At 37.3% G+C, this 26917-nt stretch overlaps 1 protein-coding gene across 1 annotated transcript in view; it reads left to right on the top strand.

Annotated features, from left to right (window-relative positions):
• SLCO1B3 (solute carrier organic anion transporter family member 1B3) overlaps positions 1-26184 on the top strand; it is an 81194-nt gene extending 55010 nt beyond the window's left edge. Inside the window, exons 8-15 of the mRNA XM_068971738.1 lie at positions 1732-1977; positions 5039-5203; positions 9013-9208; positions 12949-13114; positions 15544-15728; positions 18584-18648; positions 23008-23125; positions 24170-26184. Of these exons, the coding sequence (XP_068827839.1) occupies positions 1732-1977; positions 5039-5203; positions 9013-9208; positions 12949-13114; positions 15544-15728; positions 18584-18648; positions 23008-23125; positions 24170-24365 (1337 nt within the window). The 3' untranslated portion in view covers positions 24366-26184. The remainder of the gene's footprint in view (positions 1-1731; positions 1978-5038; positions 5204-9012; positions 9209-12948; positions 13115-15543; positions 15729-18583; positions 18649-23007; positions 23126-24169) is intronic.
• The last annotated feature ends 733 nt before the right edge of the window (positions 26185-26917 follow it).

The raw sequence follows: 26917 nt of genomic DNA, 5'->3' as shown, positions 1-26917 counted from the left end.
ACTTGTGAGAACTGGTGGTGGTGAACTACCCTCTGAACACACTTGAAAATGAATTTATTACTCAGGCTCAACCTATCCTTTTCATGCAGAAATCAGGATCCAGCATTGACAAAATCTACTGATTGGTTTTTAAGAAAATCTAGAAATCCAGACTTTCATGTAGAATCTTCCAATTTTTATGATAGTGTGTGAGCCAAGGAGAACACTTCAGAAGGCTATGTCTAGACAGGTTATGATCTCTAGTTCTTTTGTGTAGGCCAGGGATAGAGCACACAAAAAAAAATGTTACCAAAGGGACATTTCTGACAGATGATGAATAAGTACTTGGCATATAGATGGAGTCTCTGATTTTACCAATCATTTCTAAAGTATACCAGAGTTGCTGATTATGAAATAATATGAACATGCAAATCAATTTTAACCTCAGATCTATGTATAGTTTAAAACCGCTTCAATAAATAGAATGAATAATTTACTTCTCTATATCAATTCAATGTTTTCTCATGTTAAAGAGTTTTTCTTATAGATCAAAGAGTAACACCACCATTCCTGTGCTTCAGATTTCTAGGGTGTGTTTGTGTGTGTGTGGTACTTCCTTATTAGAATTTTTACTTTATACTCACTGAAACAGTTCATTTATACTTGTTTCGATATAGCACATGGACCTCCCTGGTGCTCAGAAGGTAAAGAATCTGCCGGCTATGCAAGAGACCCTTGGGTCTCTTTAGTTTGATCTTTGGGTCAGGAAGATCCCCTGGAGAAGGCAACCCACTCTGATATTGTTGCCTGAAAAATTCCATGGACAGAGCAGCCTGGCAGGCTACAGTCCATGGGGTCACAAAGAGTCAGGCACAGCTGAGTGCCTGACACACACAAATATAGCACATGCATATCACTCACACAGCTTTAAGGGAAAATATTATTGAAATAAAATGGTTAAATTTTCCCTAAAATTTTGAGTTCAGATTTTGAACTCGGAGTTTCAGTATGTATATATCTTCACTATTATCATCCTCTGTGCTGTCAAAGAGTTGGAAATGCAGGTTCTAGTAGCGGGGCGGGAACCTTACTATTAGCTCTGGGACTTTCTTGCAGACTGCTGTAAGTTTCATTGCTGGTGATTTCTTGACCTCAGAAGATGATGCCAATATAAGTTTTCAGACATATTGCTTCCATATTGCTATCGTTGTGATGCTCAGTCATGTCCAACTCTGTGATCCCATAAACTTCAGCCCACCAAGTTCCTGTGTCCATGAAATTTTCTAGGTAGGAATACTGGAGTGGGCTGCCATTTTCTACTCCAGGGGATCTTCCCAACCCAGGAATGGAACCTGCCATCTCTTGTGTCTCCTCCACTGGCAGTTGGATTCTTTCCACTGAGCCACCAAGGAATTCCAAAGTTGGCCCTTAAATAGTTTGCAGGCTTTAATTGTTCCATAAGGACAGATGTTCAGTCATGTCAACACAAAACCACCAAGTTCACACAGTCTCCATCAATGACAACAGTGTCGTGACTGATAACAACAGCAATTGTAAGATGTCTTTAAACGTTAGACTTATCCTTATTTCAAAATTGAAAATGTGTGAAAAAAAGAAAACATTGTCTCAGAATGGATGAAACATCATTTACTTTCTCCATCTATGAAGTACAGCAATTATTACCAATATTTCCCAGAAATTCTTGCACTTCAAAATGATTTTTGACTGGCTTTTTCTAATTCTTTATTCTAGGCACTATCAGAATAACTCCTAAGGACTCTCGTTGGGTTGGTGCCTGGTGGCTTGGTTTCCTTGCAGCTGGACTAATATCCATTATTTCTGCTATACCATTCTTTTTCTTGCCCAAAACTTTGGATAAACCAAATAAGGAAAAAAAAGCTTCAGCATCCTCAATATCTTTGCCTATGAAAAATGAAGAAAAGAGTCAAATGGCTAGTTTGACCAAGACTGGGCAAAATGTTGCTGACACTATAACTGGTAAGTATTTCACATTTATAGTCAGTTTGGAGTTGTTAATCCCAGTGAAAGAGAGAGGTAAATATTCAAAAATAATGTCACACTCAAACCATCTAAAGTGAATGTTCTTCTGTACTAAATTTGGCTGGATTAGTCTTCTAAGATTCCTACTAAGAAACTTCATAATATTTTCTGAACACATATCAGCTCTGTAGAGAAGAGGATTAGGCTGTGGTCTTTAGCAAGGAGAAACCAGAAAGGTTAAAAAACTATCTATTATTAGTAAACCAAAAAGTATGTAGTCATTTCCAAATTATATAGTACAAATTATGAGTTAAAAGGACTCTCTTTTTCTTTCTTGCTTTCTCTCTCGCTTCCTTCCTTCCTTTCTCTCTTTTCCTTTTTTTTCCTTCTTTATTTCCCTCCCTTCCTTCCTTTCTTTTGCTTCACAAATGGTACCAGGAATCATATTATGCCCTGATAATAGAATATTGCCTCTGTTTTTCAAGTATTTGAATACAGTGAGGTTGTAACAAGAATATAGGCAACAGCCATATAGTGCCTATATAAGGAATTCTGAGTGCCTATAAATTGGGCAACTTTATACTTAGGTGGAGACATGGAGTATGCAGAAGGAAATTAGATCAAGTTTCTTTCTAGATAATTAGAATAAGATTGTCTTCTTGGTACTTATATAGAAAACATTGCTTACCTAAATATTCAAAAATGAAGTAGAAACGAGTAGTAGCAAAGAGGATTGGAGTCAGTCAAATAAAGAAGAATCCTCCATAGTAGAGGATAGTGACTTTCCTTTCCAACATAAGCTGCCAAAGACTAATAGAGAACAATTTAGGAGCACTAATCTGTTATTGATCCAGCAGCAGTCAGAGCAAGATGATTGAAACAATGAGATGCTAACAGTGCAGTTTTCAGATCACACAGCGATGGTGGAGCAGGAAGAGTCAAAGCAGAGCAACACCTGAGCCCTTGGCAACCTTTCAACTTAAAGCTGAAGTGACATTAGAGGTTGGTGGAGCCCAAGTGCTCCCTCTCATTAGTTCTTCCACCTGCTCCTTTTATTGTTACTTTCTCCTCCCCATCGCTCTAATCTGAAAGCAGTGGTGTTACTTGTATGGGCTCATGAGAGATTTAATTTTTCGACTACATTGGTAACTTGAAATTGGCCAAGTGGGAGAAGTTACCACCACTTACTACCAAAATTGGGAAATACTCAAATCAGGCACTGTGCTCCCAAGAATCCATTGCTAAACATTTACCAGCACACCACTGAAGAGGTTTTTGAAATTAATATGCACAATAAAAATAGCATCCCATTGAATTTTCATCCAATTTATGCTATTTTCATACTGCAGCAGATTAAACCCATTAAAAGTAGTTGATTATTTAAACCTGTAAAGAACGTGGTTGACTGTAAGCCCAGAAAGAATGGAGAGGATAATGAAAATACAAAATTAGAACAATTGTTAACATCATCTGTATTATCAACTGTGTTTGCAAGATACTGACCAATATGAGATAGCAAAGATGTCCTTCATATGCGCTACTAGGAACAGGTGAAATAACTAAGAAGTTTTAGTCAGAAAAATTATATACCTAATTTGAACAGAAATAAGACTAATTGATTAGAAAGAAATAAAGCTTTCAGTTCATTAAAGAAACAATTTGTAAACATGGAGAATCAACCAAAAATGGAGCAATTTCTTTCTGAAATAATCAGCTTAATGTCACTTGTGTTATTTATTGATCAAGTTATTGAGGTTACATAATGGATCATGATTATGTAGAAGTACAATTGATGTCCAAGTTCTCAGTCACCTCAAAAATTCAATGATTTGGAGAACCTATATGTCTTATTTCTTTTGATCAAATATCACAACTCACATAGAATGCCTCACAAGTCAATGGTTCTTCCTGATGGGGGAGTCCCATGAGCAAAGTTTAGCATTTTGACCTAATAATTTTAAATATTATTTATTCCTGCTATATATTTCCATACATCTTCTTCTTCCCTCTTCTAAGTCCTTTGCCCTAATCTTTTTTCTTATTGTCATAAGCAGATGAAGCTATTTCTTAATTACCATTGGATAGAAGGTTTGATTCTGACCATGCTTGATGGAAACCTTTAGAGTTCTACGGCACAAGATCTTTCAAAGCTCATGCCATCCATCCCTCCAGAATGATATCTCGTTCAGTCTTGCTAGACTTTGATATTTCCCACTGTTTTCCTAAGTAGTTCTTTTCACTTTACCTCCCATTACAGCTGGTTAACCTGGTGATCATCGACTGAAATCACATAATTCTTGCTATAGAAATTATGGATTTGTTACACTCCTGTCTATAGGCATGGGGTTTTTGCCTACTGTTGTCAAAAGGCCATTTGAGACACAATATCCCTTTAATAAAGGTGATTGCTAATACTGCCAGAATTATTGAGGCAGTATTTTATGGTAGAAACTATATACCAGAAAAAGAGTTTTGAGTCCTGGTACTAAATTAAACTTACATTTTGAACCTTAGTATTCTATTTTTGTGAGCTTTGGGTTCATACAATTTTTAAGGTAAATTTCTACTTACTAATTATTTTATTAATAGAATCATTATATTATTAAATGCTAATAAATGAGACATTTCATTAGCTTTTGTTCCTTCAGTGCCTAGCATATTACCTGGTACCCAATCAAAACCCAAACATTTGTTAAATAAATGAATAAATGAACTAACATGTATGCAGTTGTATGGTAGAGTGCTATTAGTCAAATATGAAGTGAATAAGCAACTTGCTACAACAAACAGCATGTATGCTTAATCCCATTTGGGAATAAAATGAACAAAATAGATAGTTCATTTTATTTAGTTTATTCATAAAAATATGAATGTACATAAGGAAAGAATGGAAGTAATATATTTTAAGAAAACTGCTGGCAGTAGAATTGCAGAGTACTCTGACTTTTTGTGCTATATATTTATGGAATTTTAAGTCATAAAAATTATATTTACCAGATTAAGATATTTATGTATATTTAAGCTGCATTATATTTTCTTTCTTTTGATGTTTTTATAGGTTTCCTCCAGTCCTTGAAAAGCATCCTTACCAATCCCTTGTATGTTTTAATATTATTTTCGACACTGCTACAAGCCAGCAGCCACATTGGTTCTGTTACTTATGTGTTCAAATACGTAGAGCAGCAGTATGGCAATTCAGCATCTGAGACGAGCATTTTGCTTGGTAAGACCCGTTGTTTATGTTTGCTGTATAAACGACAAACTACCGAGTAAATGAGTTCCAAGTTATATTTTGTTGTGAAGGCAATTTCTTGTTTTATTAAACATAGTTTTCTTTTTTTCAAATTTTATCATATCCATCCATTTTGTGATATTACCATTGTTCTGCCTTTGAAGTTGCATCTCATGTTATTTTTTATAATATTATTCCTTTATTTATTGGCTTTGCAAGGACAGCCAATTTATTTATTCACTGTTGCAAGGACTTTCTCTAGTTGTGGTGAGCAGGGGCTACTCTTCACTGCAGTGTGTGGGCTTCTCATTGTGGTGACGTCTCTTGTGGAGCACAGGCTCTGTGGAGTGCAGGCTTCAGTAGAGGCAGCAGACAGGCTCAGTAGCTGTGGTTCCTGGGCTCCAGAGCACAGGCTCAATTGTTGTGGGGTCAGTTCAGTTCAGTCACTCAGTCATGTCTGACGCTTTGCGACCCCATGAATCTCAGCACGTCAGGCCTCCCCGTCGATTACCAACTCCCGGAGTTTGCTCAAACTCACGTCCATCAAGTTGGTGATGCCATCCAGCTGTCTCATCCTCTGTCGTCCCCTTCTCCTCCTGCCCCCAATCCCTCCCAGCATCAGAGTCTTTTCCAACGAGTCAACTCTTCACATGAGGTGGCCAAAGTTTTGGAGTTTCAGCTTTAGTGTCAGTCCTTCCAATGAACACCCAGGACTGATCTCCTTTAGAATGGACTGGTTGGATCTCCTTGCAGTCCAAGGGACTCTCCAGAGTCTTCTCCAACACCGCAGTTCAAAAGCATCAATTCTTCAGCTCTCAGCTTTCTTCACAGTCCAACTCTCACATCCATGCATGACCACAGGGAAAACGGTAGCCTTGACTAGATGGACATTTGTTGGCAAAGTAATGTCTCTGCTTTTAGGTTGATCATAACTTTTCTTCCAAGGAGTAAGAGTCTTTTAATTTCATGACTGCAATCACCATCTGCAGTGATTTTGGAGCTCAAAATAATAAAGTCTGACACTGTTTCCACTGTTTCCGCATCTATTTCCCATGAAGTGATGGGACCAGATGCCATGATCTTTGTTTTCTGAATGTTGAGCTTTAAGCCAACTTTTTCACTCTCCTCTTTCACTTTTATCAAGAGGCTTTTTAGTTCCTCTTCACTTTCTTCCATAACAGTGGTGTCATCTTCATATCTGAGGTTATTGCTATTTCTCCCGGCAATCTTGATTCCAGCTTGTACTTCTTTCAGCCCAGCCTTTCTCATGATGTACTCTGCGTATAAGTTAAATAAGCAGGGTGACAATACACAGCCTTGACGTACTCCTTTTCCTATTTGGAACCAGTCTGTTGTTCCATGTCCAGTTCTAACTGTTCCTTCCTGATCTGCATACAGGTTTCTCAAGAGGCAGGTCAGGTGGTCTGGTATTCCCATCTCTTTCAGAATTTTCCACAGTCTTTTGTGATCCACACTGTCAAAGGCTTTGGCATAGTCAATAAAGCAGAAGAAGATGTTTTTCTGAAACTCTTCCTTTTTCCATGATCCAGCAGATGTTGGCAATCGTAGTTGTTCCATGGCATGTGGAATTTCCCTGGGCCAGGGATTGAGCCTCTGTCTCCTACACTGGCAGGTGGATGCTTTACCACTGAGCCACCAGGGAAGCCTTCAAGTAATTTTGGAGGAAGTGAATTCCTGAAGGAAAAGTTACATGTGAATGTGAATATCCATGTAGCTACAATATCTGTATAACTGGATCTTACAATCTAGTGCTGAGATCGTGAGGCAAATCCTTTCCTAATGTGACTGTTATACTCCCATCATTCATTAACTTTGAATTAGGATCCAAATACTTATAGAAAATAGGGCACTGTTGTTTCCAAGAGAAAAATAAATGTAAACACATCGTTGATATCTACATAATTCAAAACAAAATTATCATATTTTAGAGAGGTTTTTTGTGGCATGGGGAGCTACAGTATCTATTTCCAATGATATATGAAGGCTTGTTTATGAAGGAAAGGTTTCCTCATATTATTCTTTCCCTACCCACAATATAGTCTTTGCTGGTGTCTCAGCAACAAAGAATCCACTTGCCAATGCAGGAGACACAGGTTCAATCCCTGGTTCAGGAAGATCCCCTGGAGAAGGAAATGGCAATTCATGCCTTCATTCTTGCTTGGAAAATCCCAGAGGAGCCTGGTGAGCTACAGTTCACGGGGCTGTAAGAGTAGGACATGACTTAGTGACTAAAACAGCAACACCCCCAATATAAGATTCTGAAGAGCAGTAGAATGCCCAGTATAGAGCCCAGATATTTGTAGAAACTTAATATTTTATAAGTTAAAGCTATATTTTGGAGAAGGTAATGGCAACCCACTCCAGTGTTCTTGCCTGAAGAATCCCAGGGATAGGGGAGCCTGGTGGGCTGCTGTCTATGGGATTTCGCAGAGTCGGACACAACTGAAGCGACTTAGTAGCAACAGCAAAGTTATATTTATCAAGAGGTATATAAACAAGTCATAAGTAAACAAGAAAATAATAATTGTGTACAATGTTCTTATTGAACTTCAATTCAGTTCAGTTCAGTTCACTTCAGTCACTCGGTCGTGTCCGACTCTTTGTGACTCCATGAACTGCAGCATGCCAGGTCTCCCTGTCCATCACCAACTCTCAGAGTTCACCCAAACTCATGTCCATCGAGTCAGTGATGCCATCCAATCATCTCATTCTCTGTCATCCGCTTCTCCTCCTGCCCTCAATCTTTCCCAGCATCAGGGTCTTTTCAAATGAGTCAGTTCTTTGCATCAGCTGGCCAAAGTATTGGAGTTTCAGCCTCAGCATCAGTCCTTCCAATGAACACCCAGGACTGATCTCCTTTAGGATGGACTGGTTGGATCTCCTTGCTGTCCGAGGGACTCTCAAAAGTCTTCTCCAACACCACAGTTTAAAAGCATCAATTCTTCAGCATTCAGCTTTCTTCATAGTCCAACTCTCACATCCATACATGACCACTAGAAAAACCATAGCCTTAACTAGACAGACCTTTGTTGGCAAAGTAATGTCTCTGCTTTTTAATATACTGTCTAGGTTGGTCATAACTTTCCTTCCAAGGACTAAGTGTCTTTTAATTTCATGGCTGCAGTCACCATCTGCAATGATTTTGGAGAACTTAAAACTATAAATTTAACTCTTAATAAGGTTCTCAGCCTAATTTTTTTTGTTAAAAGAATCTTCATCTTTAACAAATCTTGCAGGACTATGAAATGAAAGTTATAAGGGGAATCAATTATTCGTGACACCACATACAGGCCTGTTTATCACCTCAGGGCATATGTGTGTTTAGATGAATAAAGAAGAGAAATTAAGTATTCAAATCTAAAGCACTGGGAAATTTATAGTAAGTTTTTAAGGATAGGAAATCCTTATTTTAAAGAAATATATAGTATTTATGTGATAGGATAAAAAGTCTCAGAGTCAGGAAGATGATACTTTGTTGTAGTTTTCCAGGGAGAGAACAAAAAGTACGTTATAGAAACAATATGTTCAGATATACAGATATTCTCAGTTCCTGACTTTTGCTACTGGGAAGCTAAACCTTTAGCATCGGCAGGGAGAAGTTATTTTTGTCTCTTCCACATGGTACACTAGTCCTCTACCTTCATCCTAGACTGTCAGTCTTCTGTTTAAGAAATAATAAGATTGGATTAATTTGGTTAATAGATAGCATTTCACACATAAAGACATTCAGCATAACCATATTTATATAATTACATAATTACATTTTTTTTCTCTTCTAGGATTCATAACCATACCATCTTTGGCAGCTGGAATGTTTACAGGAGGATTTATTGTTAAAAAGTTCAAGTTTACCTTGGTTGGAATTGCCAAATTTTCACTTTGTACCCATTTGATGTCCTTCCTATTTCATCTATTAAATTTTGCACTAATCTGTGAAAACAAATCAGTCGCCGGACTAACTCTGACCTATGATGGGTTTGTATATATCAATATATCAATTGCACAACATGTAGGCTATTTAATGTAAGAGAATGTAAGAAAAGCAAGGCAGATACCAATCTTTACTAAACTTTAAGCTGAGAGGACCGTCAACTCATAAATTCTTAAAACATTTCTTAAGATCTCAAAAGATTCATTTCTTAAGATCCATTTTTTGCCTCCTTAAAGAAAAATTATAACTAGCAAATCATTGTTAATCAATTGTACTCCAATATAAAATAAAATTCTTTAAACAAATAGATACATAAAAGAAAATCTACATAGTCTGTAATAGAAATAGTTATTACTTATGGGGTGTTTACAATGAATGATACGTACTTTTGTCAATATTTTATAGATAAGAAGAGCAAAACTTAAGAGAGACACACAGATTATATGATTCTGACTCAAATCTGAAAATTTTGACTCCAAAACTCTTTGTCCTAACCACTACGGTCTTGGATGACTCATGAGAGAAACATAAATGACATTTTCCAAAAGTGACTGAACAATCTTTATCTGCAGTTAATTTTGATGTTTAACAATTATCTTTATAAGAAAACTCTTATATTGTTCCGAGTTCTCCTCTTCTGCGAACCCATTATGTTTTCTGGTATTATCCTTATTAGCACTAGAATTGATATTCTATACATATAATAGTATATTAGGCCTAGAAAACTTCTAATTTTCATTATTATCACACATTGTGCAGCATTGCTAGTACTACAGTGAAAAGTGAAAATGTTAGTTGTGTCCAACTCTTTGTGACCCCATGAACTCTAACCCACCAAGCTCCTCTGTCCATGGAATTCTCCAGGCAAGAATACTGGAGTGGATTGCCATTCCATTCTCCAAGGGCTCTTCCCACCCAGGGATCAAACCTGGGTCTCGTGACTTGAAGGTAGATTCTTTACCATCTGAGCCACCAGGACTATGATCTCTACCCCAAATCAAGGGCAAGCTTCCTGTGCAGCTTTCTTTGTTTGTTTATTGTGGTAAACATCACATAGTGTAAAACACATTATTTTAACCATATTTAGCTGTACAGTTCAGTGCCTACTAAGTACATTCATCTTGCTGTACAAATCTCACCAAAATCCATCTCCTGAATTTTTAACCTTCCTAAACTGAAACGCTGTCCCCATTAAACACTAGTTCCCCATTGCCTTTCCCCATGCCCTCCACCCCAAACCTCTGGCCCCTACCAATGTATTTTCTGATTCTATGAAGATGTATTGTCATCTCATGAATATAACCAACAATTTTGGTTTAGGAAAGTTCACATCAAGTAACAAGCAAAGATCCCTGGATCATAGTTTAGTAACCAGGGTTCTTAGCACTGCTTATTGTTGGCTTTGAGCTTTTAAACTCTGAATCTTATAAGGTGTCCATTTGAACCTGTTGAATCTTCCCACATTCACTTAACATCATCTTATTCTTAGAGGCTTGCCAACTTAATCTTGAATTATCTCCCCACTCTGTCCTCATCCTCTTTGTTGTTGAAATATTCCTATCAATTATCACTCACTCTGGTAAATCAAAATACAGAGTACCTAGAACATTGAACTTTAGGGGGAAAAGAACCCTGGAGATTACACAACCCAACCCTCTCAGAGGTTAAAGCGTCTGCCTCCAATGCGGGAGACCCGGGTTCGATCCCTGGGTCGAGAAGATCCCCTGGAGAAGGAAATGGCAATCCAATCCAATATTCTTGCCTGGAGAATCCCATGGATGGAGAAGCCTAGTAGGTTACAGCCCACGGGGTCGCAAAGAGTCAGACACGACTGAGTGACTTCACCTCACCTTAACCCTCCTATATCCTCTTCCTTTTCTAGTTGAGACCTGGAGAAACTTTGACTTGTTTGAAAACAATCAGTGACTCCAGATGATGCTACTTCACATATCACAAGTATATAGGTTTTAACCTAAAGTCAGTTCCCTGAAAACTGTACAATAACAGTGCTGTCTAGTCAAAGAAGGCAGCCAGGCTTCTATGTGACTTTTAATTCAGTAAAATTGCACTAAGTGCCTCCTTAAAGATCAAGATTTACAGGATATATCAGTGCCCTCATGAAACTCATCCTCTAGTGATGAGTATTAACAGAATGTATATGTGCAGCATTTATGAAATATTAGTCATTGGGGTAAATTTTTAAAGTATGACTTAGTGCAGAGGTTCTCAGAATGTGGTCTGAGAACCTATAGACTTTATCAGAGGGCTAACAAATTCTAAACTATTTTTATACTAATACAAGATAGTGTTTTCCTTTTCCATTTTTCTCATGAGTATCTAGTGATATTTTCTTTTTTTTTAATCTTATATTGGAGTATACTTGATCAACAATGTTGTGTTAGTTTCAGGTGTACAGCAAAGTGATTCAGCTATACATATACATGTATTTATTCTTTTCAAAATTATTTTCCCATTTAGGATATTACAGAGTGCTGAACAGAGTTTCCAGTGAATGTATAGTGATATTTTCTAAGGTTACAAGATATGCAACAATAATATCAGTCTGATGGCTAAGGATGTATGCACTTGTGCATTCTCGTGTATTAATTTTTTACTGCTATTAATCTCTAGTAGTGTATATATATGTGATATATATATATATATATCACTAAAGAGAACCCACTTGAAGAAAAAACCTTTAGGATCCTCAATACTTTTCAAGAGTGAAAACACTGCTGAGAACAGAAAGTTTGAGAACAGCTAAACTAATACTTTTCCAAAACAAATTTCGATAACGATTATGACCTACAAATGCAAAACTGATTTTAGAAAGTGAAGTCACATTGTTATGAGGTGGCAGACCTAATGGGAATGCAGGACTGTCTAATTGAAATGTCTGGACTGGGTTATTAATCATTATGCTAAATTACTCCCCATCTGTTATGTGTCTCCAAGCAGGATTAGACATTAGATGCTTTTAGTAAAATTATCGATTACAGAATTTCTGAGTCTACCTTTTTCTTCCTTTGTGAAAATTATTTTCTCACTCAAAGATAATTTACCAAGATTTTTACCAAAAACAAGATTTTTTTTTTAAATCTGTAGTCAGAAAATTAGCTGTGCAAATAGTTTGTTTTATAAATATAGCCATAAGATTATATTTCATAAACACAACTATGTTTTACAGTAAATTATTATAAAATTTGCTGTAGTTTCTTATGAAGCTTTTCTAGTGTCTCTCAATTGATTATATTGCTCTTGATTTTAAAAAATTGATCCTTAGGTATTCTCCTTTGTCCATGTTGAATTATTTTCTTCTGTAGTTAAAGTCTAGATTTTAAAATTCAAAGTAGTTGAGTAACATTCACAGATTCATGGGACTTTACAGTGAGCTGCAAAGAAACTTAGCCTAATGCCGTGACACTACTGAACAGAATCATTTTCAGAAAAACGAAGTGATTTTTTAAAGTAAATTTTTAATAGCCTTGTAAAGACCTACCCTCTTTGGTCTCTTTTTCATGTTTTACTTTTTCTACATAATAAATAGTGTCTGGGTAGCAATAAAAGGTGAGAAAGTTAATAAGCACCAAAAATAAACTTTGTCATTTCGGAAAAGCAAAAGCAAAATTTCTCTAATTTAAAGACAACACTTTCCATTACTCCTCCTCTCCTCTTCCTCTCTCATCCTTTGCCTTTCCTTCTCTTTTTCTCCTCCTCATCTTTCTTTCCTCTTTCCCCTTCTTTCTCTTTCCTCCCTCTAATAATGTCTATCATATATTTCCAGAAATATTCCAGTGGCATCGCATGTAAATGTACCACTTTCTTATTGCAACTCAGACTGCAATTGTGACCCAACTCAATGGGAACCACTCTGTGGGAGCAATGGAATAACTTACATATCACCTTGTTTAGCAGGATGCACATCTTCAACCGGCAGCAAAAAGTCTATTGTGAGTATTAGTTTTTACTTTCTTCTCCTTAATCAAAGCTGCTGATTTGATGGAACTTACTAAACTTTGATAATGACGTGCCAGATGTTTTTACAACTAAGGTCCCCAGTAAAGAGATAGAAAAAGATTCCCCTTATTGCTTGTCATTGTGGTGGCTGTAATATGTAAACAAAACGTCACATAAAATCCTGCCTGAGACACAACAGGTTTTTCTTGGCTTGAATTCTCAGGAGACTACTCCCACTTTTTCTTCTTATAAGACTATGGCCTTTTGAAATTTAAGAACACTTAGATCTTTAAGAAGCACTTCATTTGACTAAACGATATGATTTCCATTAGGTTGGAGGTACTTGACCCTTCAGATGCTAAGCGGAAGTCTTGAGCCAATCCCTTGTCAAGCTAGATGAACAGCCATTTATGTGCAGTCTTGCGTATGGATTCTAGAGAGCTTATCTCTAAGCTCAATATCCTTTGACTTCCCAAGAAATTAAAGTGTGGTGAGGTGGTGTTGTCCCTCTACTAGTTTCCCTGGGCGGAGAAGGCAATGGCACCCCACTCTAGTACTCTTGCCTGGAAAATCCCATGGGCGGAGGAGCCTGGTGGGCTGCAGTCCATGGGGTCGCTAAGAGTCGGACACGACTGAGCGACTTCACTTTCACTTTTCACTTTCATGCATTGGAGAAGGAAATGGCAACCCACTCCAGTGTTCTTGCTTGGAGAAACCCAGGGACAGGGGAGCCTGGTGGGCTACCGTTTATGGGGTTGCACAGAGTCAGACACAACTGAAGTGACTTAGCAGCAGCAGCAACTCACTTGACTGTCCAATTTTTGACTTTTAATTTTGATTTTTTTTCAAAATTGGCACTTCTCTTATCCAAGGTAACAATATTCTGCTTACCTATTGCTAACATCTCCCATAGGAATGCCACTGCCTTCTTCACTAAAAATATCCCCTTCCATGCAAATTATGAGTTCTTCCCAATCCTCTAGGTAACTTCCAACAGCTGGGCCTCATCCATGGTGTTATCCATTCCACTTCCAATCCATTGAATATCTCATTTCCTGGGCCTTTTTTCCTATCACCAGTGTTTGCAATATCATCCAATATGATCATTGCTCTCTATCACATCCTTTTGTCTTTGCTTTTCAAACTTTTTCCATCATTTTTCTTGCTCATAGTTATGCTAATTGCATAAATGAATGGCACCAAGAACTTTGAAGAACCTAGGTTCTTTGAAGCTGAAACATAAATTTGCACAGAAATTCCCCAAAGACTATACGTTAAAAAAAAAACACATCTCATATTTATGGCTATAGAGTGCCCCCTTTTAATATATTGTTCCACCATGTCCATGCGTGAAGGGCTGGAAGCGACATGATGTTAGAATCCTAAAGAGAGCTCTGTCTACTATGAACACATCTTAAAACTAGCAATGATTTTATCATTTGGGGACCACTGGGGAGGGTCTTTTGCCAAATTCTTAGTAATACTTCATCCCTTCTTAATCATTCAAAACAATGTTCTTTGTACCTAAGTTTGGTTTTATTGACCAATGGGCTTGCTATATAAACAGCTTCTCCATACTATACTTAGTAAAAAGGTAAAACTCGGTCATCAAATAAGTATGGATTCAAATTCTTCCTCAGTTCCTCCCTCAGTATTTTGTCTTTGGCATTAACGGGTTCAAACTTCCCTTAAACGTTGGTTTAGCTTAGACTCAGAAAAGAATTTATTAAAGCCATCTAGCCACATAAATTGCCTGCTAAAGTAAGTCTCTAAAATCATTTGTTCCTAAATTTTCTCCTGCTGAGCCCTAACTTTTAGGGTATTTTGCTGTGCTGAACCTCTTGGGTAATGGCATTATTTATCCTATAATCTGTCACTATGCAATTGAACAGTGTGTTTGCTGGCCAAAGCATAATTCTAGCGTCTCTGCCTGGTTCCTTTTGCCTTGACCTCTGCTACGTTCTGGTGGGTGGACTTAGTCCTGGGTTTGGCTCCTCCCAAACTACCATATTTTCTGGATTCCCTAGACAGTTCCTACCCAGGGATCGTCCCACATCATAGAAATTGCTAAAGAGAGTAAGTTAAGTGTGCTATAGAAAATAAAAGTGAGTAGTAGAGAAATATTCTAAACTTTCATATTAATAAGAAAATTATTTACAGAGTTCTAGACATTACTTTTTTATACTCTTTCCTAATTTTTAATTTAAGGATGATTGAAAATTAATAAAATATCTTTTTATCTATAAAGGAATCCAGAAAACTATTATGCCTTTCAATACTTAACATTGTTAGGATGTTTTCTTTAAAACTGTAAATATTTTAGCTTAAATGAGTGAGATGTCTTTAAATATAAAGGAATATATTTATAGCCCAGGCATATTTTGCAAATATATTCTGTAATATTTCAAAAACTATTTTTTAGGTGTTTCATAACTGTAGTTGTGTGGAAGAGAATGGTTTCCAGAGCAAAAATAACTCGATGAAGTTGGGTGAATGCCCGAAAAGTGATGACTGTAGAAGAAAATTTTATATTTACATAGTAGTGCAAATACTTACACTTTTTTCTGCTACATTAGGAAGCACCTCAAATATCATGCTGACTTTTAAGTGAGTATGACTTCTTAAAGGGGGTTTGGCTTCCCTGGTGGCTCAGAGGGTAAAACTTCTGTCTGCAATGCAGGAGACCCGGGTTCGATCCCTGGGTCGGGAGGATCCCCTGGAGAAGGAAATGGCAACCCACTCCAGTGTTCTTGCCTGGAGAATCCCTTGGACAGAAGAGCCTGGTGGGTTACAGTCCACAGGGTCGCAAAGAGTTGGAGATGACTGAGCAACTTCACTTATGTATATTAGCCAATAAACATACCTAATAATGTAAATATTTTTCCATAATATATTTGGAAATCAAATTCAGATTTTGTTACATTTAAATTTTCTGAGTGTATTTTCTTAGAATTACTGTGCTAGTTCACTGCCATGGTTATTAATAATTTTGCCTTGGATTCTTCCACTACAAAATCTACAAAATTTGATCTCCACTACAAAATTTCTTCTCTTAATAAGAATTGTAAGACAGAGACTGATTGACAACTGCCTCAATGTGGAAGAATCCTGTTGTGATTCTAAAAGAACTTCTAATTTTAAGATGCTTATCAGAGTGAATCACCTATTTATTTCATTTTTAAAAATGTGGGAACCAGGCAGACAAACTAATATAAACAGTCTATGAGATTCCAGTTTTTAATCCCAGCCAAAAGAATGGCTTTTGACCTAGTCTCTCCAATACCCTCATAGAGAAAAGAAACATATATGAGCAGAATTTATTCCTTTCTTCATTGATCAGGCAAATATTTAAACCACATTTGATGAGGAATAATCCATGGTGAATAAAATACATAAAGTACCTGTTCCCATACAGATTGATGTAGGACGCACACTGCAGTGAACAATATTTTACATGACAATGATGTGTTTATGCATGAGAACATGCGTGTAAGTGTGAGCATGGGGGTCTGTGAGTGTGTGTGCATGAGAATGTAGGAATGTCTGTGATCATTATTGTGTGTGTGTGTGTGTGTCACTGTAACACGTAAATCTATCATTTCCACAGAGCTGTCTAAGATTTCATGCCCCCTTGCAGGAAGATACTATCTCAATCTCCAAGTCCCCTCAATTCTCCTGCCCACTATCCCATTCCTTGGGTAAAAATACAAGTTGATAACAAATATCTCAGTTTTGCCTCGATTGCATCTGGCATGCATGCCAAAAGCACCCTTTAAGAAACTAACAGCAATGAAAAGTAACACTTCAGGCACTTGTTACAGAGAGTTCAACCAAGAACAAACTGCATTCTCTCTCTTTCCAAAAGCCCTTTTTAAAAATTCTGGTATGCAAGAGAGACAGCTAAATGCACTAGTTAACTGTCACTGCTGGTTCCCTCATGCTTGTGTCCTCAGGGAAGAAACCACCTCCTTGAATAACATTAGATCCTCTACGTGCTAGCATGGCTTCACTGCCCTCAAGTATATTGTTGTGAGTCCTCAGTTCAGCTAGTTGGAAGTGTCCCTGTCTTCTGAAAAAGCAGACAAAAACCCCTTTCAATTCATTTTCTCTTTTAATAAATAACTCTGCTGTGTTAAATTTTTATTATGCTGTGCTTCATTTAATTTTTATATTGTTTATTTTTATAAGCTTTCTTGGATATTTTTGAGAATCTCACTCAACAGTAGCACTCCTAAAAGACTTAACAGACAATTTTGTGTAAAGAACATGGAGGATTGGAAGGCTAGCTCACTATATTGGATCCTCATAACATACAAGATAAGTCTACTAAAAAAATAAGGAGACTAGGGCTAAGAGAGGCTAAATGACTTACCAAAGGCATCTAGTTGGACTTCACTGGTGGCTCAGTGGTAAAGAACCTACCTGCCAATGCAGGAGATATAGGTTCAGTCCCTGGGTCCGGAAAATCCGCTGCTGAAGGAAATGGTAACCCACTCCAGTCTTCTTGCCTGGGAAATCTCAAGTCAGAGAAGTCTGGTGGGCTACAATCAAGGGAGTTGCAAAGTGTCGGACATGACTTATTGGCTAAACAATAACAAAGTTATCTATTTACTATGAAACATGATTTATCTCTTTATTATCAAGAACAAAGACTAGCATAGAATCTCATAGGAGGCACTTGACAAAGGTTTGTTGAATGACAAAGCTTATCTCTGAATGAATACAGTCATTCAAACCAAGAAAAAAATAAGACTTTGTATCAGTTAAATCAATATTTTGGTAAAAACAGAATTTTTGAGCCTTAATTGCTCACCATATCAGAGATGGTCATGTCATTGACTAACTGAACATAGAAAAATGGAATTGTGGAAAGAACTTTCTAAATGCTAGACTGAGTTAATTTTTAAGAGAGGATAAACATGTACTTAACTACCTTTAAAATGACATTTAAATACACTAGACACTAGAATATAGATAACTTTTTTGATCTTCCTGGTTATATTTGTTGTCTATGAAACATATTAGTTAACTTTTCTGTTAACAGCAATGATATGAAGAAGGTACAAAAAAGAATTCTACTCGGTCTAAAAACCTGCATAAACATATTTGCTTTCTCATATGGCCTATGTCAACTAAATAGATTACATGAAATTATTGTCTTCATAGATATCATAATTCTATTTCAACCACTCTCTCAGAATTTCCTGAAGATAAAACATGAAAATGTTTGTAAAACTGTCTTGAACTTGTAACACAGTGAATAAGTAAAGTAATAATAACTATTAATATCATTCAGATGTTTGCCTTCTAAGACAACTGAAAACATAACTTTAAATAATGTCAATGCTTCGCTTCAAGGTTTTTATTCAATCATAAAGAAAAACACTGAAAAATGCTTTAATATTAACTCAGTTTGGTATTTTAGGGATGTTTAATGTTTCTTTGCCTTTATCTTATTTCAGAAATGTTGAACCTGAACTGAAATCACTTGCCATGGGTTTCCATTCACTAACTATTCGAACACTAGGTATGATAAATATGTAGATGATAAATTCCAGATACAATTTTTCATGTCAAAGACTAAAATGTAATTGATTTCTAATTGTAAGAAAGTTTTTTTAAGGTATAAGTAAAAATTATTTGTATCTTTGTGGTAAATGAAAAATAATGAGATAAAGGAAAACTAAATGACCTAAAAGAAAATCTGATTGTCAATTCTATGTAAAATCAATCTGTAAGAATAAGGCATCATTGCACTTCTATTATATCCCTTCTAAAACAAGAATCAGTGGTCTCCAAAGATTTTTAACTTAAGATGGAGGGATATTTCTTCCCATATGCAGAGTGGAGGGCTGTCCCTATACACTGAGGGGTTTAATGCTCAAAACAGCTCCAAAGGCCCACAGATTGTGCCAAACAACAAATGCAGACTTTCACAGTCCCACTGACTAGTTCTGTAAAGCAGAAGCAGCTAACCTTTATTAGAAATTTAAAATGCAAAAGGGAATGGATGTTAACTGAACTCAGGTTTGGCTGCTGCCTGCTCAAAAGTCAATACTCCAGTCAAAACTCCAGAGGCAAGTGTTGATAGAAAGGAAAGTTGCTTTAATCAAAAAAACCAGCAATCTGGGGAGAAGGCAGAAGGCATGTCCCAAAACCAACTCCAAGATTCTGCTTTTCCCTTTGGGAGGAGTTATGATATCTGTAAAACAACTCCAGGGTATGCATCAGACACTGAAAGATTTTGCGACTTTATTAAATTGGGGAAATAAATTGTTGGCATATATTTTTCTTAAAGAGATGGGAATACCAGATCACCTTACCTGCCTCTTGAGAAACCTGTATGCAGGTCAGGAAGCAACAGTTAGAATTGGACATGGAACAACAGACTGGTTCCAAATAGGAAAAGGACTATATCAAGGCTGTATATCGTCACCCTGCTTATTTAACTTATATGTAGAGTACATCATGAGAAACACTGGGCTGGATGAAACACAAGATGGAATCAAGACTGCAGGGGGAAATATCAATAACCTCAGATATGCAGATGACACCACCCTTATGGCAGAAAGCGAAGAAGAACTAAAGAAGCTCTTGATGAAAATCAAAGAGGAGAGTGAAAAAGTTGGCTTAAAACTCAACATTCAGAAAACTAAGATCATGGGATCTGGTCCCATCACTTCATGGCAAATAGATGGGGAAATAGTGGAAACAGTGACAGACTTTATTTTCTTGGGCTCCAAAATTACTGCAGATGGTGACTGCAGCCATGAAATTAAAAGATGCTTACTCCTTGGAGGAAAAGTTATGACCAACCTAGACAGCATGTTTAAAAGCAGAGATATTACTTTGCCAACAAATTTCCATTTAGTCAAGGCCATGGTTTTTCCAGTAGTCATGTATGGATGTGAGAGTTGGACTATAAAGAAAGCTGAGTGCTGAAGAATTGATGCTTTTGAACTGTGGTGTTAGAGAAGCCTCTTGAGAGTCCCTTGGACTGCAAGGAGATCCAACCAGTCCATCCTAAAGGAAATCAGTCCTGAATATTCATTGGAAGGACTGATGATGAAGCTGAAATTCCAATACTTTGGCCACCTGATGTGAAGAATTGGCTCATTGGAAAAGACCCTGATGCTGGGAAAGATTGAAGGCAGGAGGAGAAGGGGACGACAGAGGATGAGATGATTGGATGGCATCACTGACTCAATGGACATTAGTTTGAGTAAACTCTGGGAGCTGGCGATGGACAGGCAGGCCTGGCATGCTGCAGTCCATAGGATCACAAAGAATCGGACATGACTGAACTGAATTGATTTTTCATTTTACAAAGGGTGGTTTTGTTTGTTTGTTTGTTTTTAATTTTTATTTTTACTTTATTAAAGGGTGGCTTTGATTTGTGAAAACCTGAGAATTCCTAATCCTGGTTTCTCGGTACCAATTTTCATCAGGTATATTTGTCTCGGACACCAGTTTCTTGACATTCTGAGGTTTCTCATTTTAAGTCTCAAATTGCGACTGACTATAAGTAAATGTGCTTCCCTTGTGGCTCAGTCGATAAAGAATCTGCCTGCATTGCAGGAGACCTGGGTTTGATCCTGGATTGGAAAGATCCCCTGGAGAAGGGAGAGGCTCCCCACTCCAGCATTCTGGCCTGGAGAATTCCATGGACTCTATAGTCCATGAGGTTGCAGAGAGTCAGACACGACTGAGTGACATTCATTTCACTTCACTTCATAAGTAAATGGAATTTCCAAAAGTGTAAACTATGAATCACTATCATTTTATGTAATAATATAGAAGTTGAAAATCAGCATATCTCTAAAATTTTGGTCACATTACCAATGCTTAGAACTAGGGGTCAATCTCAGAGATTATTAAAATAGCAGTAAGAGTAGATGGACTTCACAAGTGGCTCAGTGGTAAAGATCTGCCTGCCAAGCAGGAGACATGGATTCAGTCCCTGGGTTGGAAAGATCCCCTGGAGAAGGAATTGGCAACCCACTCCAGTATTCTTGCCTGGGAAATCCCTGGACAGAGGAGCCTGGCAGAGTACAGTCCATGGGGTTGCAAAAGAGTCAGACATGTTTAGTGACTAAACAATAACAACAAGAGCAGATGGGCACTTTGTTATAAGACAACAGAAGTGTTCCTGAAAAGCCTTGAAAACTGCAAGACCATACACTACAGGTAAAAACTAGGTTAGGTGACAGACCACTGAAGACTTTGACATCATTATGATCAGAACATTAACAGAAACAAAATTCAGCACCAGAGTCTATAACTTGGACAGCCCAGGCTGCTTCAAGAGGTATTAAAAATGAACACAATTAATAGAGGGGAAAATGCATGATTGTGGGTTCTAATGACTCCAAGATGATGGGAGTGGAGCCCTAAGGCAAGCAATAAGCACAACCAGGAGACTCGCTGTTGTTTATTATTTAATTGCTAAGTCATATCCAACTCTTTTTGTGACCCCATTGGACTGTAGCCTGCCAGGCTCCTCTGTCCATGGGATTTCCCAGGCAAGAATACTAGGGTGGGTTGCCATGTCCTTCTCCAGGGGATCTTCTAGACCCAGGGATTGAAACTGCATCTCCTGCACTGGCAGGTGCATTCTTTACCATTGACCCACTGGTAAAACCTGGCATTCACCTTAACTTTTGCTTAAAAATTGAGTTGAAAAATCTTCTGTCTTTGCATTTGAGCAAAGAGTTTTTTACTTTCCCTGTGAAGTTATATCTCTACTCTTTCTATTTCAGCTGTCCTTGCCTAAGAAAAAAATTACATATGACCAACATAACTTCTGTGTTTTACTGACAGTTTTCTGCTTTTTGCCAACCAGGCTTAAGTTAATTGGTATTATAAGAAGAACAATGTAAAGACATGTAATCTCATTTTTTCCCTATGTGTGTTGGCATGGTAAAGGTAGATAAAGGATGCCTTTGCTATTGTATGTGATTTGAGCTTTGGAGATTCCTAATAATTTTGAATCTTTTTTAAAAAATAGCTATGCTTTTTTTGTAAGTTTTTATTGAATTTGTTACAATATCTCTCCTACTTTGTGTTTTAATTTTTGACCACAATGCCTGTGAAATCTTAGCTCCCTGATTAGGGATCAAACCCTCACACCTTGCATTGGAAGGCAAAGTCCTAACCACTGGAGCACCAGGAAAGTCCCCATAATCTTGATTCTTAAGTAGAGTTAGACCAAATCAACAGATCAGTTCAGTTCAGTTCAGTTCAGTCGCTCAGTCGTGTCCGACTCTTTGCAAACCCATTAATCACAGCACGCCAGGCCTCCCTGTCCATCGCCAACTCCCGGAGTTCACTCAGACTCACGTTCATGGAGTCGGTGATGCCATCCAGCCATCTCATCCTCTGTCATCCCCCTCTCCTCCTGCCCCCAATCCCTCCCAGCATCAGAGTCTTTTCCAGTCAGTCAACTCTTCGCATGAGGTGGCCAAAGTACTGGAGCTTCATCTTTAGCATCATTCCTTCCAAAGAAATCCCAGGGCTAATCTCCTTCAGAATGGACTGGTTGGATCTCCTTGCAGTCCAAGGGACTCTCAAGAGTCTTCTCCAACACCACAGTTCAAAAGCATCAATTCTTTGGCGCTCAGCCTTATTCACAGTCCAACTCTCACATCCATACATGACCACAGGAAAAACCATAGCCTTGACTAGACGGACCTTAGTTGGCAAAGTAATGTCTCTGCTTTTGAATATGCTATCTAGGTTGGTCGTAACTTTCCTTCCAAGGAGAAAGCGTCTTTTGAGTCCTCCAAAATTTTCAACTTCTACATAATTCAAAATGTATCAATGTGGAATGTCACTGTTTCCTTTAAAACATTCTCCTCCATTGACATCTTCTCATCTGATGTTACAGGAGGAATCCCAGCTCCTATATATTTTGGAGCTCTGATTGATAGAGCTTGTATGAAGTGGTCCATCAACAACTATGGGAAGCAAGGGTCTTGCAGGATATATAATTCCTTGTTATATGGGTAAGTTGTCATAAATATGCTTCATTAATTTTTTTCCTTTGACTCTGTTAATTCCTAAAGAATGAGATATCATTTTCAGTGTAGTAACAGTATTAATAAGTATAGCCACCATTTAATAAACTTTATAAATAGTTCAAAGTTATAGAATTGATTCCATTCACTTTCAGTTAAACTTAATAACTGTTCAAAGTATCTTTTGCATAAAGTTTGTCAACATTTAGTTAACAACTTTATGAGACAAGAGCTTCCTAACCTACCAGGTCAGTGGTCATCAATTTTTCTTGCTCATTATAATCACCTGAGGAGCTTTTAAAAGTACTAATTTCTTTCTTTTTTCTTTTTTTTCTGGCTGTACCACACAGCTTGCTAGGGTCTTAGCTCCCCAAACAGGGATTGAACCCACACCCTCAGCAGTGAAAGTACAGAATCCCAACCACTGGACCACCAGGGAATCCCCTCAAAATGTTAATGTATGTGTCGTATCTTCAGCAATTTTGATTTAATTGGTCTGGGGGGTATGGCCTGGGGGATGAGAGTTTTAAAATCTCCTCAGGTGATTCTAATGGTCAACCAGTTGAAAATCACAGCAATAGATCATGTACACTAGGTAATTTTATGTGGTTGTTGTAAAAAGTGTTCAGTAGACTACAAGGATCTTGTGGACCATAAGCCCATAAGGTAAACATAGGCTCCTGGTTCAATCTAAATGGATTCAATTTGATTATCTCACAGTCACTTCATTTCCTTTAAAATCTGTTCTCATTACACATGAGCTAATCAGTCTTTGAGAAAGTTAAACATTCCAAACACACCTTTACTTTATGGATAGCACTTGGGCAGATCTTGAACCAATCTTGGCTTCTGTGGTTAACATCCTTTAAAAATAATCACAGGCTTCTTCTGCTCCTATCAAAAGAATCACTGGAATCGCTACTTCAGTATTTCTACCTAAGATTTCAAGCGTCATTTTTTAAGGTCTTCTGCATACTGGAGAGCAACAATGTAAAGTGTTTTATGCATGGATTCTTTTTTCTCTTTTTACAGACATACTTTCTTTGGCTTGACTACAGGCTTAAAATTCCCAGCCCTTGTTTTATTTGTTGTACTGATTTTTGCTATGAAGAAAAAATACCAAGGGAAAGATATTAAGGCATCAGAAAATGAAACAAAAGCCGTGAATGAAGCAAACTCAGGACCATTAATTAATGATGCCAAAGTGGACCATGAAACACATATTTAGGGGAGAAAAAATTCTTTTTCTGCTGCTGTGTTTTCAACTAACATTGTATTAATTGAGTAGGATGTTACTTTTGAGTAGTTCCTGGTCTTTTCCCTGACAATTTCCACATTCTGTACTAATGATGGAGCTAAAACCAAAGGGGAAAAAATGAGAGTCCTCAGTGTTAACATATGACTATGCATTTGTGGTTAAGATTAGAATGCATGATCCATACAAATTTAAAGTGAAAGTTATAATTAATATGTAACAGAAAAAAAATATTTGTTCAGATGATTGTAGTACAATAAAACCAATGACTAGAAAATAGGTATAGGTGAAAAAGGAAGAGAGAAATTAATAGTCTAAACATGGAGAAAAGCCTGATACCTTACAAATAAACCAGTCTGGACCATCTTATTCAAACCTAAAGTCTATTATAATGGAGGGCTTATGCTAGCATGACATCTGTCATTTGTGAATTAAGTCATATACTTCTCAGACCTTATTACTTTATTATTTGAAATTCTGTTTGACTATCACACAACCCCTGATGCATATTCTTCCAACCTCTTATTAAAATACTACTGAAGAAATAGAGCTAATCAAAAATTTGCAAGTTGCAGTTGTCAGCATATTACAGGCTGTATTAAGTTTTCTTCAGGTCCATGGAAGTAGATTAAGAAACACTGACATTAACTTGAGAAAGCAAAGCCCATTTAAAGGTGTGTCTTCACTTTTTTTGTCTGCTCTCTATAAGAAATGGAGTCTGCACTGAATCATTTACCAACTGTCCCAAAATTGCCTGGCTTTTTGTGTTTGTGTTTAGCGCATAAAGAGACATCTTTCACACCTCCACAGGTTGGACAAGAAGTGGAGTGAATGAGAACAAATATCTGAACACTGCATTTGCTAGTGATGACAGCTTTTTATAATGAAAGCTAAAAGCTGTAGTTTTTATTCTCAGGCTAAAATGAAAAAAAGAGGTCATTAAAATCACCTGTGAAACATGTTTTTAGCTTGGGGCTGGTGCACGGGGATGACCCAGAGAGATGTTATGGGGAGGGAGGTGGGAGGGGGGTTCATGTTTGGGAACGCATGTACACCCATGGTGGATTCATGTCAATGTATGGCAAAACCAATACAGTATTGTAAAGTAAAATAAAGTAAAGAAATCACAATCATACACCCACCCAAGATTCTGATTCTAAACCTTGTGGTACAAGCCTGGACCTCCCCTTTTGAAAAGTCCACATAGGGCTCCCCTTGTGGCTCAGTGGTAAAGAATCTGCCTGCTAATGTGGAGACACAGGTTCTACCCCTGACCAGGAAGACTTAACATGCAGTGGAGCAATGAAGCCCCTGTGCCACAACTAACTGGGCCTGTGCTCTAGAGCCCAGGAGCTGCAACTACTGAGCCCACGTGCCACAACTACTGAAGCCTGTGCACCTTGAACCCACGCTCCATAACAAGAGAAGCCACGGCAACGAGAAGCCTGCACACCTCACCCAGAGAATAGCCCCCACTCTCCATAACCAGAGAAAAGCCTGTGCAGCAACGAAGACCAAGCACAACCAAAAATAAATAAACAAATTATTTTTAAAATTTTACATAGAACTCTTGGTAAAGAGACACAAAAACCAAACCAAATGATAGGAGATGATATCCCTGAGTATACCAAAGACACACCGCATGAATGCTTGCTAGAATCTGAGGATTACATTGGAAGTTATAGATATTAACCTGTTGTCAAACTGTAGACCTAAGAAAGATTCATTAATCAAAAAAGCAGAAATCTGGAAAAATCACCCACAGGCAAGGTTACTATATGACAGGTCTAATGGGACCTTTTCTCATTAAAAAATAAAGAGAGAAAATTACAGAGCTGTTTTTTAAAACATTGCATGAAAAGAAAGGCAGTATCTTGAATATTTAGTTCTTCAACAATTATTGAATGTCAAGAAACTGCTAGGCAAACTGAGATATAACTGTAAAATAAACAAAGAAGGACACTACTTCACGGAGGTTGCACTTTAAAGGGGAAGAAAAACATTAACAAGATTAAATTATAAAATTTTATAAAATTATATAAATTAAAAGATAATTTTGTGTTTATATGTGACATGTACAGTGAAGGAAAGGAACATTAACAGATATACAACAGATTATTCGGTCTACTTCAGAATCCAAGAATCCAGAATAAATATTAATCTTTAATTCAATTGCATTTATTAAACATAAATACAGATTCTAGGGGGAAAAATCAACAGAGATAAGAATATAATAAGAAAAGTCTTCAAGGAAGCAAAATCATGTAAGACTCTAGTTAAACTATACATTGGACAAAATTGAAAGAAAGCAATGCCCAAAACCTAAATCCATGATGAAGAAGATACATTTGGAAACAAATAAATAATGCCACTTGCAGCAATATGGATGGACCTAGAGATTCACACTGAGTGAAGTAAAGCAGACAGAGAAAGACAAATATCATATGATACCACTTATATGTGGAATCTTAAAAAAAAAAAAGTACAAATGAACCTTTTTATAAGACAGAAATAGAGTCATAGAC

The sequence above is a fragment of the Capricornis sumatraensis genome, chromosome 4 (genome assembly GCF_032405125.1).
Source record: "Capricornis sumatraensis isolate serow.1 chromosome 4, serow.2, whole genome shotgun sequence".
Classification (NCBI taxonomy): Eukaryota; Metazoa; Chordata; class Mammalia; order Artiodactyla; family Bovidae; genus Capricornis; species Capricornis sumatraensis.
Note: the sequence above shows the minus strand (reverse complement) of the source record. Positions and strands in the feature narration are given on the sequence as shown.